Genomic DNA, 20,290 nt, shown 5'->3' with positions numbered 1-20,290 from the left:
ACCCTCAGCACCACATACAAACAAAGATGTTGTGTCCACCGATAACTAAAAAATAAATATTAAAATTCTCAAAAAAAAAAAAAAGAAAGTGCCAGAATGGGAAGGTATGTCCTTGGCTGGTAAGGTCATTCTTCTAGTTTTCTATTAAATTTTGGACCCTTTCTTCCTTAGGCTATGTTTTCCACCAATCGTGGGACAGTCGGAGGTTTTTTCCTGGCAGGCCGAAGTATGGTGTGGTGGCCGGTAAGTTTTTTTCTGAAATTCTATGTGCTGGGGGTATTACCTTTAGGAACCCATATTCTTCCTTCTTCCCTAAATTCTGGATATGGGTCACATGCTCACCAGGTCTCCTGAGCATTTATAATCTCTTGTTTTAATGGAATAACATTTAAATAAGTAATGGTTGGAATTCATCAAGGGATAAATAGAGGAAAAAACTTCACAAGGTGGGCAGTGTGGAGAAACAAGAACACACAGATTGAAGTATTCTTGAACAAATCTAAGTTTCCATTTCTCTATTTATAAAATGGAATTGATTATATTTACTTTCCAGAAGTGTTATGAGAAGTGGGGACCTCTTCTATGGTGGAAAATCTATGAATAGAAGCTCTTTTGCTACCTCTTTCCTACTTTCTCTCATTTAAGAGCAATTTTATTGTCCTTTTCTGGAGCTATTTGTGGTACCTGATACATAGGAGACACTCAATGAATAAATGAAAGAACAGACTTCCACTGTTTTCAATTGTAGTTCTTAACCTTTGGTGGATTTTATATTTTGCATATTTAAGCGTTTTTTTTCTATGATATTTTCATACAGGCAGAACTAGCTCAATCAAAGGACAGGTTCATGGGTGTGAGAGAGTCTAAGACATTCATCCCATCATATCAGCACAGGGTTCTGGCTGGGTTATCAATTCAACCCACTGACCATTTTGATCCAGAGTTCTCATTGAAGCAACTAATTGAACAATTTGTCCAAATGTTGCAATTACTTGGGATTAAGATAAAAGTGAGATTGGCTAGTGAAAAATGGGCGTAATGGCACATATATACAATGAGAAGGGATGACAGCCATAAGTTGATTGTAGAAAGAGAAGCAAGAAAGTAAAGACTGTCACTGTTCTAATATATATTGCCCAGAGAGGACTTCACAGATTATCATTACATCCTAAAGTTGGCCTTTGACCAACTATTTTAGAATGAATCTTGGTTATTCCTGAAGTAATTTCTATTTAAAAATTTTTTCAAGTAAAAATTGTATACATTTATAGTATACAATGTGATGTTTTCACACACACACACACACACACACACACACACACACACGGTGAGATGATTAAATCAAATTTACTAATAGACTCATTATCTCATGTTTTTAGCAATAAGTGTATTTAAGATCTAATCTCCTAGCATTTAATATATATATATATATATATATAGTTATAGATGGACACAATACCTTTATTTAATTAATTTATTTTTATGTGGTGCTTTGGATTGAACCCAGTGCCTCACACTTTCAAGGCAAGCTCTCCCCCACTGAGCTACAATCCCAGTCCCTCTTCTAGCAATTTTTAAGTAGACAATCTATTATTATTAACTATGGCCACCATGCTACTTATTAGATCTCTGGAATTCATACAACCCAACTGAAATTTTGTATCCTTTAACCAACAACTTCCCATCCATTCCCAATACTGTATGAGTCAGTGCTTGGCAACTACCATAATATTCTCTGTTTCTATTAGTTTGACCTTATTAGATTCTGCATGTAAGTGGGATTTTAAAGTGATTTATATTTTATCTTTATGCTGGCCAAAAGTACTGGGTAGGTGCTGACTTTGTGATAAGTCCCTCGTGGTGGTCTTTTTTTTTTTTTTTTTTTACTCCCTGTGGGTAGAAGCACACCTATTCTACTGCTTCCTTTCAGTTTTGTGTCCATGCTTTTTTATCTTTTCATGTTTATAATTTGGTACTTCCTAAAAGCATGCATGAAAGTGGCAGCTCTGATCCCAAAGTTCAAGCAAAGTTTGGGTATCCTTTCTGGAGCTGTCCTGTCCAATGTGGTAACCGCTAGTCACATAATCTATTTAAAATAAAATTAATCTTTTAATATGTTTTTGTATGCAATTTGCCAGAATTTTATTGAGAATTTTTGCATTTATGTTCATCAGGAATATTGATCTGAAGTTTTCCTTCCTTGATGTGTCTTTGTCTGGTTTTGACATCAGGGTGATACTAGCCTCATAGAATGAGTTTGGAAGGGTTCCCTCCTTTTCTATTTCACAGTGCCAAGGCAACTCCCTCAGTTGGCATCTATCTAGTGCATGGTATTTAGTAGTTCTCAGTAAGGGGAAGCTTAGTGTTTCCCTGAAACTATTGCTGCTGATGTCTTAAATTTAACTTCTAGGTTCATTGTATGAATAAATTGAGATGATTTATATGCATATTAACTTATATTCCTGCAAATTATCAATTCCAGATACACATTGGCTGCATTTTAAAATGAATTTGTTGATTTTCAGGAGTATAAATAAAATATGTATACACACACACACACACACACACATACGAATCATGTTAATTTGTGTTGGGCTGAGTTTCAAAGCCAATCTTTGAAACATCCATACATTCCATACATCAATTGACAATGTTTGTTCTCTCTTTGAGGTACATGATACATTTTATGATAGTTGGTGTCTTAGATGCATTAAAATATGGTGTTATGGTCTGGATCTAAAATGTCTCCCAAAGACACATGTGTTGAAGGCTTGATTCCCAGTATAACAATGTTCAGAGATGGTGGTTTTGGGAAGTGATTAGATCATGATGGCTCTGACCTCACCAGTGGATTAATCCATTGATAACTGAATGAACTACTGGGAGGTGGTAGAAACTATAGGCTGTGGGCAGGGTTGCAGGTGTGCCCTAAAGGGTATTCCTTGTCTCTGTCTCTGATTCCTCATTGTAATTAACTGAATAGCTGTCCTCCACCATGCTCTTCTGCCATGATGTTCTGTGTCATCTCATACAATGGAGCCAACTGAATATAAATTGAAATCTCTGAAACCATGAACCAAAATACATTCTTCCTCCCTAAGTTGTTTTTCTAAGGTATTAGCAATGCAAAAGCTGACTAACACAAATATAGTTACATTCTTTTAGATGTACTTCATGTTTGTATTAATTATGTCAAAATATACTCTACTGTCATGTATAACTAAAAAGAACAAATAAAAAACCAAATATGGTTGCAATCTAAAGTGTTTTTATACTATGTTCACTAAAACACTTGGGCTCTGAAGAAATGCTTCAGGGGTGGTTTTTCTCCTCTCTACTCCCAAGCAACTCAATTTTTATTTATTTTATATAAGAGGAATCAACTCACATTTTGTTTGAGAACAACATTCTAGTGACGTATCAAAGTTTAAAAACTGCTACTTTAGAAGAAATAAATAACCACAGTGATTTTCATTCTAGAATTTAAAACATTGTTTTTTTTAAACACATAGCGATATACACTTGTAAGAAGGAATTAGAGGAAAACATGGAAATCAAGAAAATACCCATTTAAGAACTTTCCCTCCAAAACTGAAAAATTTAGAACATCGTCAAAACTATACATCTCAATTTCTCTTTGAAATATGATATGAAGTCAGTTCAAACCTGTCATTGTTCAATAAGTCCATAACCAGAATATCAATTCTCAAATATGCTGGCCCAAAGACATTACAGAATCAAAGGCTCTCCAGAGCCGATATCTCTCTTGGCCTGCTGGCTGTGGCAAAAACCTTCACTGGGGCCCTGTGCCCCTTCCTTCTGCCTTTTGCCCAGTTGTTTTGTGCTGTAGAAAGAGAATACAGCCAGATAAGCTTCTGAAAGATGGCCCAGGGAGATTTTAGGAAGGGAAGACTTGTGTTGACCCTGGGTTGATACTTGAGGCATGGAAAAGTCAGAAGAAATCAGCTCATAAAATCTGAAAGGAGACTGGATATAAGAGGCTGGTTCTGTGCATTTCTAGGATCTAAGGGAGCTTTGGAAAGAGTCATTATGACGTGCTCCAGGTGAAAATCTGGGAACTCTAAAACAGGCCTCATTCCTAAAAAGTTAGTGAGTCTGGTAGAGGAAAGGAGTTTGTACCTTGGCCTAAGAATAGAAGTGAGGGACAGTTAGCGGGGAAACATCAGACTCCAGGGCTGAAATTACAAGAAGAGTAGCTTCCACAGAGAGCCAGGCGGGGGCCGGGGGGTGGGGGGTGTCTGCAGGAGCCTGAATCACTCTTAAAGCAACCCAAGCCAACTCAACTGAGTAACAGGAACCATAAAGTTGTACTTCTATAATTGTGGACTGGTTGGTAGCTCAGGATTCCCTTTTTGGGGGGCACTTTGTTTGGGCATTTTTAACTAGCAGCTCCCTGTGTGCTGTATTATAATGATTATTTGAGGGATATGGATGATTCGAATGCAGGAAGGCTAGGAAACTCAGGGGCTGAGTTTTGAAAGGGAATTTCCTATTTCTGGGCTATAAGCAGCAGAAATTATTCAGAGAAATAGCCCCCAGGTATATATCCCAGGGAGAACTCTTGTTTTGGAGAGGAATTTGGTCATAATGATACATTGTCAGAGTGGACTCCATGGGAGCATGGGGCACAACAAGGCTGGGCCAAACCCTTGGGAACTCTTTCTACTCAGAAGTAAGCATTCCAAAGGGCAGGGAGTGAGAACTGCACAAGGAACCAAAGGACCTGACTTAACCAAGCCTTGTGACATTGGGAAATTCATTAACTTCTCTAAGTCTTCAGGAGTTTCCTCTTTAATTTTAGGGGTCAGATGAGGAGTCTCAAATATCGGTTCTCAAATGTGCTGGCCCAAAGACATCATTACAGAAGCCAGAGGCTCTCCAGAGCTGGCATCTCTCTTGGCCTGATGGCCACAGCAAAAACATTCAATGAGTCTCAAAGGCTCTTCCAGGACTGAAATTCTAAGATTGTATGCCAAAGAGAGGGGGGAAAGTAAAGGAAATGGGTATGGCCACATAGTTCGTCAATTACCAGCAAAGACCATGGAGATTATAGTGTCTCTGGACAGCCAGAATTCCTTTTCTTCTTTTATTGTTAGAGAATTTGCAGAAAGCATTGTATCCCAGTGCCTTAGGGAAAGAGTTGGCAAACTTTTTCTGCAAAAGGCTAGATAGTAAACACTTTCATCTTTGTAGCTGTGAAATTTGTCACAACTACTCAACTCAGCTTTGTAGCACAAAAGTATCCATGAAATTAATGAATGGGCATGGCTGTGTTCCAATAAACTTTATTTACAAAAACAGGCAAAGGACCAGACTTATTGTTTTGAGAACATGTGTACAGTTTCAGAGTAGTATTGGTAGTGAGCCTCAGTGGTAGCTCTTTTACTTTTTCTTTTTCAAGTAGAAACTTTTCCCAAAGACTGTCACATCACTTATTCGATTGACTTTTCAGTGATCTAATTTGCAAGTATAATAAGGATGATGATTAACTCCATGGCCCAAGTTCACTCAAAGATAAGGACCGAGCTAGGACTCTCTCTGTTCTTCTGGTTATTCAGGTCTCTTTCTCTTTGTCCTTTGAGAACATTTATGAGGGCCGATAGGTGTGGTCTAAAGGTTAATCTGAAAACCAAGAAATTCTTTCATTTAATGTTGACCAGAGACCCTGATAGAAATTATCCCTGGAGAAAGAAGACAGCTTCTCAAACTTTTAAAAACCTATGGAGAAAAATATACCAGATTTAACTTTAAGTCTCTAAAAGCTAATGATCAAACCAAAGTCTGACCCCTTACAATGCCACTAAAGGACCCAAAGTGGGTCTTGTAAAAACCTGGCAGGCCCAAGACAGGTGGGACTTCGTGAATCAGAGAGAAAAGACCAGGAACTAGGCAAATGGACATAGGAGAGACAAGAGCCGACTAAGGGAGAAATCCCCAGGACAAAATGAGAAGGAAAGACAAGCAGTTTATCCTTCAAAAATCTCGGAGAAGTGATTTCTGCCTCCTTTTACCACCCAAGTCCATTGGGCCCTGTCTTCTTGTTGGGATTGCTTTCCACCAGCAAAAAGCCATCTGTGTTCTTTTTTATCCCAGTACCCTCTGATGAGGTCTAATCCTATACTTTTCATAATTTTTCTTTATCCCTTACAATACCTGCTCCAAGACCTTGCAATGAAAGCAAGCACTGGAAATAGGAGCTGGATTTGAGAAAAGGGAGAGAGGAGAGGGAAATGTCTGCAGATCCTCATGCTGGCACCCCTTGGTGGTGTCACCTGAGAGCTCAGTCTGCATTCTCTTCTCTAGTGTAGGCATTGGTAAGAATTCAGGAGATAGGGAAGATTCAGGATCCAACTCAAAGTCTTTCTCCAGCAGGGCTCCAAATTTCTGTCCCTGTGCAGAGAAAATGTTTTTTGCTGCTCTATTTTTTTTAAGTCTCATAATAGTAAAACTGGAAAAACAAGTCTGTCTTTAATTGGAGTATCCAATTTTGTTTTTTTGACCACTGTTGAAATTTATTTTTAATTAGCCACAACTCTCTTGAAACAAGTTGTATTTACTCAGAAATAAAGAAACAATGTTGGTTTGGAGGGTAGGCATTCTGGTAAATGATACTGTATCTACTATCTAATTTATGTTTAACTCTGGCTTTCCAACACAAAATACCCAACAAAACAAAAATTCACATGAAATACACATACAGGAAAATATTTAAGTCATTTCTATAGGTCTTAAAATATATTTTTTTATTTAAGCCATGATTAAATTTATTTGCACACTAAGAAACCTTTATATTCTATTACCACTTAAAGTTGAGTATTTTCTCCAATATTCATTAAACTTGGAACATCTACAAAATAATTTCCTTTAAACTCATTTCTAAAGGAAACTATTTTTACAGATTAAATGAAATAATAGTCATTGTAGAATAAACCCTCTGATACCTGATGATACTCTTCCTGCTGAGGCTTCCCTTCTTGTGGTACATTCACAGACATTCATTTCTATATTATTATTATTATTACCATTTCTAAGTGAAGAAACTACAATGCTCCTCCTTATAACTAATAGTTTTGTCATTTTGATAGTTCTGCCATTCATTGGTTCTGTTATTTTCCTCATTAAAACCTTAATAATTAATAAACAATAAATGTCAGCAGAGTCCATTGCCCATCCACTTCCTTCATGAAGCTTCCTCCATAAACTTCACTGTGGACCAAGCCAAGCCACAAGCAATCACCTCACTCAAGGTCTCCCACAGGTGTAGTCTGATGCCAGGTGCAGTGGCATGAGCCTGTGGTGGAGTGTCTAATTTCAGCCCACGTTGGACATCTTGGTAAAGTCTGGTGTGGCCATGCTTCCTCTCTATTTCAAGACTGTTTTTTTTTTGTCAGTTTGAGTCAAGTTTTTGTAAAACTTGAAAATTCTCATAATATGTATCTCCTTTACAGTGAAAATTTTTACCAACTCCTTCTTTGCTCTTAAATAACCTGGTTCCTTTGTTCTCTTCCTCCTTCTTTTCTTCCTTTCTTCCTCTTTTTGCTGCTTCTCATTTTCTTCTTCCTCTACCACCTTCTCCTCCTTTCTTCTCTTCCTCTTGCTTTCTCCTTTTCATGCTCTTCTCTACTTTTTCCTCTCATCTTCCTCCTCTCCGTCTCATTTTTCTTCACTTTTTTTTTTTTGGTAGAGCAATTTGCCTCCCATTCTTCTTATCTTAGTCTCTGCTGTGGAGCTTCTTTGAGAAATGTATTGCCACTCACCTCCCCATGGGTTCTTAGGCATCATGTGCCACTCACCTCTTTGTGTTCCTAGGCATCAGTCAACTGACATGTAGCCAAATTGCTGTCATCTAGTTTGTACCTAAGCTCCCAGATTTCCCTTTCCCACTGGCTACCTTCCCAGTATTTTCTAACAAATTAACACTTCTGTAGACATAAAGGACAAAATAAATTTCAATCAATGTTTCCAGTTGGTCAAATCCAGAAGAGTGCTAAAACTATCAGCTAAAGTGAAGTCTTTGGATTTTGCATTAAGAAATATATCTGGGCTTTCCTTGTCTATTTTGTCATGTGGCAAAGTAAGTCAGAGGCAACTATATCAATCTTTTTGGGCAAACTTCATGTTAAGGGGGTGATTTGAAATTATAGATAAGAGCACAGACTCTGGAGTTAGAAGCCTTGATTAAAATCTCAACCCCATGAATTTTTACTTACATGGCTGTGGGTGAGTGACTCTCTCTGTTCCCCAGTTTCCTCAAATGCGAAATAGAGATAATTGCACCTATCTTGTGGAGTTATTGTGAGGATTGAGTTAGTTAGTGCATATGAATAACTTATGATAGGATAATGTCAGTACTAATCAAGGGTTGGCTATCATCATTATCATCATTATTTTATATAATTTGCAGGTCCTCTACCTTCAGCTATGCAGTCATTTATTCATTTATCTATTTATGCTTTGCTATTCTTTTTTCTACAACTATACGTGATTACTGTGTGCCAGATTCTGTGATAGGTGCCCATTTATATGCATGTATGTGTGTGTATGTCACATTTCTACAAGATACATATAAAATTATAAGTAACAGTTAAGTTCTAAGAAAGAAAAGCATTTGAGTGAAGGGTAGGTGGGAAGGAGAAGGGTCTTCTTTGCCTACCTAGGGTGGAACTTTCTGAAGATTGGGCATTTAGGCTAAGACCTAAAGGATCAGAAGAACTCATCCAGAAATAAGAAATGATTGAAATGATTACTGTTTTGATCATTACACATTGTATACATGCATTGACATATCACATCAGTATGTGTACTTTTTATGAATCAATTAAAAAGTTTAAAATATAAAATAAGGAAAATTGGGGGATGAGCAATCTAAGCAAAACAAACAAACAAACAAACAAACAAACAAACAAAAAAACAGATGGCCAAAGGCACTGAAAAGGAACAGCATGGGAGAGATATGGTACATTTAGATCAGGCCTTTTGAATTGTTGATGATTCTGAAGATGGGTTCACCTGTTGGTGGGTGGGTTGGTGTCCAGTCCCCTCAACCTCTAAATTCCAGCAGAAGACCTCACCTGTCTTTTGTGCCAAAAACTGGTGGGAAAACACCAACTTTGGCAGTGGTTTCCTGACTTCTCATCACTTTGATTTGTTGGTCAGGGGAGAGATGTGCATGCATGTAATAAATGAAAGACAACCATTGTCTGTGGGCATATGAGCTGATGTAAACAGAGGTTATGAGGACTCTGGAGCAAAGCTTGTGTCTAAATATTTACCAGAGACTCAGAAATAAAATATTCTGAATATACAAACCCCACCTTTTTTTCCTGTTTCAATCCAGGAAGTTTGATTCTTGAAAGATGGCCACTGTCCAATGTTAAACCTTTTCAAATTCCCCTTGTTGAAAAGAGAGTTACTAAATGGAGAGAAATATTAACAGTTCCTGAGAAGGTGAAGGAGGAAATAAAGTGCAGCAGAGCACATGTTGTTCCTGAGTTTACAGTGAGATATAGGGAGGAGGGTCTCTTCCCATGGTGCCCCTGCATGGAAATTAGAAGAAACTGTCAGAAAAAGGGGGAGTCAGTGGAGAGCTGAAACATTTCTTTTGAGTCCTGGACTTTAAGAACTTTTGGCTATGGGACCTTGGGCAAGACACTCCACTCCTCTGATCCTTAATCTCATCTGTGAAATTAAGATGAATAATACCAACCTTACCAAACTTTGTGGGCATTAAATAAGATAAAGTGAACTAAGTTCATGGCCTAACACTTGGAGGCACTGTTAAAGTCAGTGTTCCTCTTTCCTTTTCTTATTTTCCCAGTGTGGGGCTCTCTAAGTGAGGTACCCAGACCTTGCTAGTTGTCCAGCCCTAACCTAGACCTACTGCATCAGAAACTCTAGAGAATCAAGCAGAGCAATGAAAGCTTCTAGGTGATTTTAATTAGGATTGCCAAATTTAACCAATAAATATACAGGTTGTTCAGTTATATGCAAATTTCAGTCAAACAATAAACACATTTGTGGGATAAGTTATCCCAAATATTGCACAGGATGTACTTATACTTAAAAACTATATTCATTACTTATGTGAAATGCATATTTAATTGGGAATCTCATATGGTGATGTGTGCTAAAGTTTGAGAATCACTTTTGGGAGGACATCCCAATGGATGTGTCTAGCACAGCCCAGAGAAGGATGGAGAAGCAGTCCTGTCCTTTAAAGAGGAGGACAGAAGTAGGGAACAGGGTACCATCTCAGTGTTCTGGATATTCTTGAAATTACATGATTAGTTAACAAAGAAATTAGTTTCTTGAAATTTGTTGAGTGCAATCCCGTTTGATGTATAATCTTTCTCCCTCAAAGAGAAACCAATAACTTTGGCTCTTTGATAAAACTCAGGGCACTCCATAAAAACACAATGAAAGCTTCATAAAAACACAGGTCATGTAAAAACATTATTAGTGTTTTTTCAGAATAGTATTACTTTATGGGCAAATGTTTCTTAAAGGTCTCTTACATTTGTCATCTCATTTAAATGGGACAATACCCTTGTGGGTTAGGGTAAGAAGGAGTCTTATTCTTGGTTTATAATGGAGGAAATTAAGGTTCAAAGCAGAAAAGTGACTGAATTAAGGTCACATAGTTTGTGATGGCAGAGCCAAAATTAGAACCTGGTTGAAAGGTTCCCAGTGTGCTTAGTAGGAGGGGAAGGAAGGCTATGTGAGTCTTTAAAGCATTCAAACATGATTTTTGATACAGGGTAGTTTAAAGATACATATTTTTATTATTTTTTCTTTTATTTATTTATTTATTACAGCAGAATGCATTATAATTTTATTAAACATATAGAACACAATTTTTCATATATCTGTTTGTATACAAAGTATATTCACACCAATTCATGTCTTCATACATGTACTTTGGATAATAATGATCATCACATTCCACCATCATTTCTAACTTCATGACCCCTCCCTATTTTTATTATTTTTAATTGACCTGGAATAATTATACATATTTATGGGGTACAGTGTGACTTTTCAATACATATATAAAATGTTTAATGATCAGAACAGATTAATTGTAATATCCATCACTTCAAACATTTATTTGTGTGTGTGTGTGTGTGTGTGTGTGTGTGTAAACATTCAAAATCCTTTCTACTCACTATTTTGAAGCATTTAGCATACTTTCCCAAATTCATTGTCTGTTCCTAATCTTTAACTTAGAAGACAAAGGTGATCCTGTTCATTTCCTTGGATAATTCTTGATTCCTAGGTGAGAGGTCTTGAGTGTGCTCAGGCTTATTTTCCCTAGGGTGTAAATAAAGATAATGTGTAAACTTTAACCACCATCTTCCTCTGAACTATAATTTTAATTTCATTTGAAAATAGCAATGTTAACCATAGTCTTTTCCAAGGTATTTCTAACTCTAACATCAGATAACCTGGATTAAGATGACCATCTTCTATTTCTTGTCACACAAAACATTATTGTAGTTAGTATTTAGTGACATTTCATGTCTTTTTCTACATCCCCCAAAACAAATACATAACTTTGTTCTTAGTTCTCAGACTCTGCCAGAGAGTCTAAGAGAGGAGCCTTGAAATTGTAGTCTTTCATTATCAAAGGTTTAAAGACTTGTGTTATGATTATAAAATAACAGAAACTCATCATGAAAAAATTGGAAAAGTATAAAGAAGTAAAACAATGTATTCATTATTTTTTCTTCCAAAGATAGCCACTATGAAATTTGGATATTTTCATTAATTTATGTACAAATATGTTCACATGCATAATTTAAACATTTTAGGGATTGTATGGTGTATTGGTTGCATGGCAATGAACATACTAATGAAATTCTTTTTAAATAAATCTTTGCATGTCAGATAATTTGCTTAAGATAGAGTCCCCCAAATAGTATAAGTCCTTATATAGTATAAAATGAATTATACCAGAAATATAGGGAAGAGAAAATTTACTTGCCAATACCAAGTATTATCATTTAAAAGATTTTGTCTGTTTGATAGAAAATAACCCATAATATCAGATCTCCCCCACTCCACTTGTAGTATTGTTCTTACTACTGCTAAACAGGGTGCCAGGTTGACATCTCATAGACATTTCTCTAGAATGCCCTGCTGTCCTTATGAGCCCCGTGTAAGCCTGGAGGGCCAAGTTTATTGCCTCTCCTTCAGAATAGAGTGTACCTTGGTATATTCCTGTGAAAAGTCCCAATTTCGTGCAGTCAGTAGGAAGAATTGCAACTGCAAGGCATTTGGTTGCAATGCTTCCTGTTGTTTTCCCAAGAGGAACATTCAAACATTTGTTATCAGTGAAACCATGAATAAGGGGGCACTACTGTACCAGCATAGAGTGTGAAATGCACCAGGAGAGTGGAACAGACAGCATGTGGGACAAGAGATCAGAGGGGGAAGAGATTAGCTCTGCATGGTATCGGTGATGAGATGGGACTATGCCTCATTTTGATGACTGACGAAGTGTTTTGGAAGGCAGAGCTCAACAGAGAGGGAATTTCAGGAAGGGAAAACACATTAACCCGGGAGTCAGGAAAGCACAGAGCATAAGTTGGTGTGATTTTGCCAGAAGGTAGAGGATGTGACAGGACATGGCAGGGCTACTGGGGTTGGAGAAAGTAGGATTGTCCTGATTGTGAAGCGGCTTCAGTGCGTATTATTCCTCTTGTGAATTCCATGCCATATCAGAGCCTATTTTTGTTGTTTCTGGTGGTTGGGATCATCATCTGGAAACTCCTAATAATCCTATTTCTTAAGCTAAATTGTTTGTGGAAGTATTTCCCACAAAGTCTTTGACTTTTCCATTTGGATATCTCAATAACTGTGACATAGGATATCCTGGGAGTATTAATTTGAGCCTGTCAACTCTGAGATTTTTAGAAGTGAGTCGGCCAAAGATTTGTTCAGTCCTCATGCCATATCTTGACATGTGGTTTGAGTAATAGTATCTCCCATTGGGAAGGATAAATGCCCTGGTAACAGACCTTTAAAATTCTGGAAGTAAAGCAGGGGACTTTGGAGACAGCCTCTTTTATCCCCAACTTTTTATCCTTCAGATCTTAGCATTGTAATTGTTTAGCTAGGGACTGCTCTTCTGCTTCACAAGAGAGGTCAAACCAACATTACGGACAGAATGATGACTTCTCATACAGTTTAGAGCAGGTTCCTTAAGCCTAATTGTGCATAAGAATCACATGGAGTGGAGTGCTTATTACTCTCACTCAGTAAGTCTCTGGGAGGCAATTGAGGGTTTGCATTTCTCACAAGCTCCAAAGGGAAGCAGATTTCCCTGGTTTGCCAAGCACTGTGAATAGTACAAGTTCTGGGAACACATCTCTAGGACTGAGTTAAGCACTAAAGGAGTTATTATTAAATAGAGTAATGTCTTTGGTTCAAAAGATAGATGCAATCCCCACTAGTTTCCAACATTTGGGGGGAGAAATGATTTGCCTGGGATATTTTCCTTTGTGGTTTAATTAATTTTCCCTTTAGAGAAGGCTCACAGGAAGTCATCTAAATTGTGCCAAACCCTGGAGGGATTGGAGTGAAAAAAATTTAAGTGACTGTATTAAGGCAAACCAAATTGGTCTTATCAAGAATCTAAATTGCAATGAGAAGAGAACTGGTCTTGTTAAATATTCCAAATAATTTAGAGACCAATCCTCCAATAGTGCCAGAAATTAGAGGAACTGGCTTAGTCTTCAGTACTGCCAAGAATTGTAAAGATTTAAAAAAGAATTTGGAGCTGGAGGATGTTAAAGCCAGATGGAAAGGCAAGAAGGACATCCTGTCTCATTCTGGACAGCTCATGTCTAGATTAATCTACTTGGTTTTGAGGCCCACTTGGGGAGAGAAAGGGACTAAGGGAAGCAGAGAGGAACAGGGTGATGAGATTCAAGTCCATGACTAAGGAGAAGCAGACATACAGAAAGGGGAAGCTTGGATTGGAGAATAAGAGGGGAGTGTGTTACCTCTGTCTTTAGATATAGTAAGAGCTTGTGGAAGAGAGATTTGTCTTGTTCTGTATCACTGGGGTGGAAGTAGGACATGGGTAAGTTTCAGGTCAAGGTAAAGAGAGTCTTAATAAAAAAAATTAAATGTTCTACCATAGATTCAGCTGCCTGAAAAGGTGGGGAGTTCTTGTTAGAGATGTGTATGCAGCTGACCATCACTTGGAAGGTGTTGCAAGAGGGACTCAAGCTGATATGTGTGGATCCATCAAATTCTGGGAGATTCTCTAATTTCTCTATCTTCTTTTTTGCCAACCTTGTTGGACAGGAAATGTAGGCAGTCAAATGTGATCATGAATTTCCTAAAGGCAAAAGGAACCACATAGTCTTTTTGCCTTTTGTGGTGTGACATTATGTTATCTTCCCAATTACCATCCCATCAAACCTGCTGGGTTTGGTCTGACACAGATCCTTAAGCACAGTGGCAGTAAAACTGTGTAAATGTATATAACAGCCTTTCTCACCCCATCAGGGGATGAAGAGGGTTTGCTAGTCAGAAGCAAGGTCAAGCTGGAGAAATTTTAGATAAAGTCTAAATCCCAAATTCAGAAGGGATGGCGGAGGAAATTGCAGAGAAGAACATGATTCATGTCATTGGTTTACTCTCTAGAGGGGGTGTGATTCCCAAATGGGCATGAACATGGGTGGAGTGGAGAGATAGTGTTGAGGAAATCATTGTGATAAATTATCATTAATAAGCTCCTGTGAACAGAGGAACAGTATGACAATCTGGCAGTGGCGCATAGGTGATAAAGCAATGGTGTCTATCTTAGGCTTCTCAGGCAACCATAACAAAATATCACAGGATGGAAGGCTTAAACTACAGAAATTTGTTTTCTAACACTCTGAGGGCTAACTCTTCAATGAACTGTCAGGGTTGTTTTCTGGCAAATCCTCTTGTTCTAGCTTTCCAGCTGCTTTCTTGCTGTATTCTCATGGCCTTTTTTTTTCCTGTGTGCAAGGAAAGAGAGATTCCTGGTATCTTTTCCTGTTCTTGTAAGCACACCAGTTCTATAATATCATAAGGCCCTACCCCATGACTTCCTTTAATCTTATTATATCCACTATGTGCCTATCTCCAGATATAGTCATATTGGGGTCTAAGGATTCAATACATAAGTTTTGTGGGAAGGAACACAGGACAGTCCATAATGGTGTCCAATGTAGGTCTTGTGAATATCCTTTAGGGTGACATTATTGTCCTTGTGGGAGGACAAAGGAGAGAAGGGACAGCTGTTTAGAACCAGCTGAGTGCCAGTCATTACTGATTCAGCATCTCATTTGACTCTTGCACAGCCAGTCATGAGAGAAGATGGGAGGCTCACAGATCTTATATGCACCCAGATAGTAAGGGTTAAAGAAAGCATTCCAACTGGAATTTTTAAGTTCATGCTGTTTTTACACTGGATGGAACTTTGCCTTGAAATCCTGCTGAATACCTAGGACAATGTCTTTAAGCCTGAAGCTGTCAGTAAGACTGCTTGGCAGGTCTATGGGAGAAGTAGGGTCTGGGAGAATCTGAGAATGGTATTCAATTAGAATAAGTTATACTCCATGTATTTGTAACATGTCAAACTACACTCTATCGTCATGTATATTTAAAAACAACAACAACAAAGAAGAGTGAAGTGACATGATCGAAGTTTTGCGTTGGTAGGTAACTGTCCATGTGGGTGGTGGGTGAAGTGACAGATAGGAGGGAGATCCATGAGAACATCTGGAAGAATATTTTGTAGTCAGGTTGTGGGGAATGGTAGGCAGCCAAGGTTGATATAGATAGTGCTAGATTCAATGACATTATGAAGGTAGAGTCAGCATTTTGGTAAATGATTGTGAGCTCTGGGGTCAAAGGAAGGAGAGCAGAAAAAACTGAGGATGTGTCTCTGACAGAAGTGAAACTAACCTGGTCCCACAACCTTCTAGCACCCAAAGCACTCCTATCTACATCTTATCGCACTCTGATTGTTGGGCGGGGACAGGACAGCCTGAGATGTCTTAAAGTCCAACATCTCCCTTCAAGTGAGGGATATTAGAGAGGACCTCTTGAATTTAAGATTAATCTAATCCAGTTAATCATTCTGATAATTAAGTTCTAAATTGTCCATAATAGTATGGCATTAGGCTTAATAATTTATCAAGTGATTGATGATAAATGAAAAGATAATGCATCAGGACCGGTTATCGTTAGGACATGTATTTTGGGAGATACATGTTTTATTCTAGATTTGGGCCATTTTAGGAACATTCTTTTTATTAAAAGTAGACTTTTATCCTCATCAAGCTTTGAATAGACACAGGCTGATATCTCTAAACTACCTGCCTTCCCGCTTCCTCATTCTAAATGAACGGCATCTACTCAGTTACTCAAATCTAAATCATAGAATTACTCTTTCTCTTATCAAATTCATCAAAATAAAGCCTGTTGACTTTGTAAAACCTACCCTCAACCTCTCTGCTTGACTTTATCTCCACTCCTACCAACCTAGATAAACCCACCATCCATCCTTACCTAGATGTAGAGATAGCCTCACACCTGGTTTCTCAGTTTTCTCCTCACCCCTCCAACCCTATACTCCACACATAATTTAGAGATATCCTTACAAACAAATCAGATCTTGTCCGTTCTCTGCTTAAAACCCTCTACTGGCTTCCCATCTACTTAAAATAAAATCCACTTCTCCTGTCCTAACTTACCAGCATCTCCATTACCCAGCACCTCCTGACTATTCAGGCTCATCTCACACCACCTTCTTCCTGGCCTACCTTACTCCACTCTCCTCTGGTCTTTATGCTTCTCAACTATGCATGCCTCTCCCACTTGGAAGTTTTTGCTTTGTTGGAATGATTTCTCCCTGACCTCTGCACAGGTAGCTTGTATCCTTTAGATCTCAATTTAAAGATTGCCTCCACCAAGGGAATTTCTCTGACACTTAACCTCTCTGTCTTGCTCCCCCTACTTTATTCTCTTTGCAGCACTTAACCACTCTCTGACCTTTCTTTCTGTGTTCTTTATTTACTATGCTTCTTGTGAATATTTTCATCTATGTTATTTGTGGCTCGATCTCCAGTGTCTAGAATAGGACTAGACACATTTAATAGCTGCTAAGTTAACATTGTTTGGGCCAATGAATGAATGCATTTACACCACTGTTTCCTCCTCATCTTTCTAAGGCCTCCTTTTGCCTGGGCCTTCAGAGATAGCCCTGTCCTATGACTTAGTATTTAGCACTGAGTACCATCTGCCTTATATTGGGGAAAGGGGCTGGAATAGTTAGGACAGTTTCTTGGAGTAATCTCTCTTTGGGGAAATACATATTTTCTTCCAGATTTGAATCTTTTTAAGGAAAATAAACAAACAACTGCAAACATCCTTCTATCTGTTTAGCAAAGATGGGGATAATTATGCAGATGGTCCCTAACTTTTGATCACTTAACTTAATAATGCTTTCAACTTTATTGTGGTATGAAACTGTGCCATACAACCATTCTGTTTTTAACTTTCAATATAGTTTTTAGTAAAATATACCAGACTGAGTTGCGATGTTCAACAGGTCAGGTGCATTAAATAAATGCATTTTGGACTTAAAATATTTTCAATTTAGGATGGCTTTATTAGGACATAACCACATTGTACTTATCAAATGATTTTGTTCCTTATGCTCCTGCTTATAGGAAGACTCTAGAACTCTCTGGAGTTATTCTGGATCTCAGATGCAGTTGAGTTGGTGGCACAGTATTAGGATTAGTCAGTGCAAGATCCCTCCTATTTCATTTGGTATTTTCTTCTGTGACTCCTATTCACAGTCACATTCTCCTTTCTCCTTTTAGATTTCCACTCTTGGGTATTTAAATATGTCCTTCCAATCTGAATTCTAATCTATGTCTTAAATATGTATATCCTTGCAGTGTTTTGTGCATTTTCTGTACAATCTCAACACCCGCCCCCCACCTTTTTTCTGTACCGAAGATTAAGCTCAGGGGCACGCAATGACTGCGCCACATCCCTAGCCCTATTTTTTGTATTCTATTTAGAGACAGGGTCTCACTGAGTTGCTTAGCACTTCACTATTGCTGAGGCTGGCTTTGAACTTGTGATCCTCCTGCCTCAGCCTCCCAAGCTGCTGGGATTGCAAGTGTGCACCACCTTGCCCTTTTTTAAAAATAAAAATACTTTATGGATTTAGAAAATTTGTGTTATCATTAATATTATCTTTTGCTACTTGGCACCACATGAAATTACATAGTCTAGTAGGAATCACTCTGAAATTATCAGCTCCATGCCCCTTGTTCTTTGACAAGGTGACCAAGACCCAGAGGCTTCTTTTAAATAATTCCTTTTAAGAACATTATCTATATTTACTGAAAGCCAATGTTGGACAAGACTCTAAGCCCCCAGGCATGCTGAGAACACAGACATGAATGGTACAGGCCCTGAATGCAGGGGACTTTTAGAGGATCCTGGCATGATGTATGTCTTCCCATCATCTTCACTAGTGGACATTAGGCTCACAAAAGACTTACAGATGATCTGATATGGGGATCATCTGCTCCTTTGCCAATTCTTTCCTTTCATCTCCACTATTTCCCAAGTCCCCATGTCTGCCTTGGGAGCTTGTGGTATCAACAAATTCTAGCACAAAGTTTCAGTTGTCCTCTTTGGGATGGCGTGTTTCTTCTTTCTTTGGCCTACCCGGAATGTCCCAGTCATGTATAGAGTCTTCACCTGACTTTATCTTTGTGTTTCCAGATTGGAGCCTCTCTCTTCGCCAGCAACATTGGAAGTGGCCACTTTGTGGGGCTGGCTGGGACTGGAGCAGCTTCAGGGATTGCCACTGGAGCCTTTGAATGGAATGTGAGTAGCATCAGTGCCACTGTGTTGGAGAAGTGGAAAAGAGCCTGTACCGTTCTGTTTTGAGTTACTATTATGAAATACCAGTTGTCAGCTAAGTTTATGAAGATGAGGTTTATTTAGCTAATGGTTTTGAAAGTCAAAAGTCCAAGCAACATGTTGCAGGTCCTTGTAAGGGACCCACTTGACTGTGGCATCTCCTGGTGGAAGTCAATAGCAGCATCGTGTGTGAGAGGTAATATCACCCAAAATAAGAAGTCAGAGAGATGGCTGGGGCCAGAGTCAGGCATTTATAACACTTTCTATAACTACCAAGGGGTCACTCCAGAACTACCCTAATCCCTTCCATGAGCAGCACTCACAGTGACCTAAGAACCTCATACTATGCTCCGCCTCATACTGTGTTCCACCACCTCCCACTATGCTGAGGACTAAGCCTCTAATACATGAACCTTTAGGGGACATGCTAAACAATACCCAAGCTATAGCAGAACCTTAGCACTTAGCCAGGTCAATTGATGTCCAGAGGAGCTTCAAATACTAGGGGACTCCTCAGAGCCATCCTGGATGCAGATGGAGGAGCATGGCTTTAGAAGCCCAGGCGTTCTGCTTTCCTTCCACCAGAGTAGCATGGGAGATACACTGAAGGATGGTAAGAGTATTTTTTCTCTTTCCTTTTGGTGTTAAAAAGATAAGGCCCCAGTACCTTTCTAGCCATGTTAGAAGTTTGGAAATGCTTATCACCAGATATTATTATTATTATTCTCTAAATGGTATTTTACCCCTGTGTAATACAAGGAAGAGTCAAAGGAGATCTCAGTCCTCTGGCTGGGGCCCAGGGCTGTGATGATAGCAATAGCTTCCTGGGTTTCCTCTGCTCTTGCCCAGTTTCTGTTTCTTTGGGCCAATTGGGAAACTAAGGCATCCTACAGTCTCTAATGGCCACCTAAGAGTTGTTCTTCAATCCAAAAAACAAAGTGCTGGGTGATTTTTCTGCAGCAGCTGAGGGGTCCTTCAGGTAAGTAGGGATGGGTTAAGTTTCCTCCTGATTTGAATCTACTTCTTCTTTTGGTTTCAGGCCCTGTTTTTGGTGGTTGTGCTGGGCTGGATATTTGTTCCCATTTACATAAAGGCTGGGGTAAGTACCCACTCTGTTGTTCCATTCCCTGTTGATACACACACACACACACACACACACACACACACACACACGTACATGAATTTGATCCTTCTGGATGACAGAGGAGACTTTGTGGAATAAATGGCAAAGATAACCTGTGTTTGTTTTTAGTTCTAGGTTGTAAAATAGTTTCTGGCTCCCTAGGGGCACTGAACAGTGACACTGGCTCTTTTCTGTCAAGACTCATGACTCTTC

The 20,290-nt window shown here is 38.7% G+C and overlaps 1 protein-coding gene across 4 annotated transcripts in view; it reads left to right on the top strand.

Annotated features, from left to right (window-relative positions):
• The window catches only part of LOC113198067 (sodium/glucose cotransporter 1), a 69,372-nt gene that overhangs the window by 6,648 nt on the left and 42,434 nt on the right, over positions 1-20,290 (top strand). For 2 of the 4 annotated variants that reach the window (XM_026410651.2, XM_026410652.2), the window contains exons 2-4: positions 172-243; positions 18,814-18,918; positions 19,994-20,053. In XM_026410651.2, coding sequence (XP_026266436.2) covers positions 172-243; positions 18,814-18,918; positions 19,994-20,053 — 237 coding nt within the window. Of the gene's footprint in view, positions 1-171; positions 244-18,813; positions 18,919-19,993; positions 20,058-20,290 lie in introns of all 4 variants that reach the window. The other 2 variants (XM_026410654.2, XM_026410653.2) reach the window with 1 other exon arrangement.

Source organism: Urocitellus parryii, chromosome 3, assembly GCF_045843805.1.
Source record: "Urocitellus parryii isolate mUroPar1 chromosome 3, mUroPar1.hap1, whole genome shotgun sequence".
Classification (NCBI taxonomy): domain Eukaryota; kingdom Metazoa; phylum Chordata; class Mammalia; order Rodentia; family Sciuridae; genus Urocitellus; species Urocitellus parryii.
Note: the sequence above shows the minus strand (reverse complement) of the source record. Positions and strands in the feature narration are given on the sequence as shown.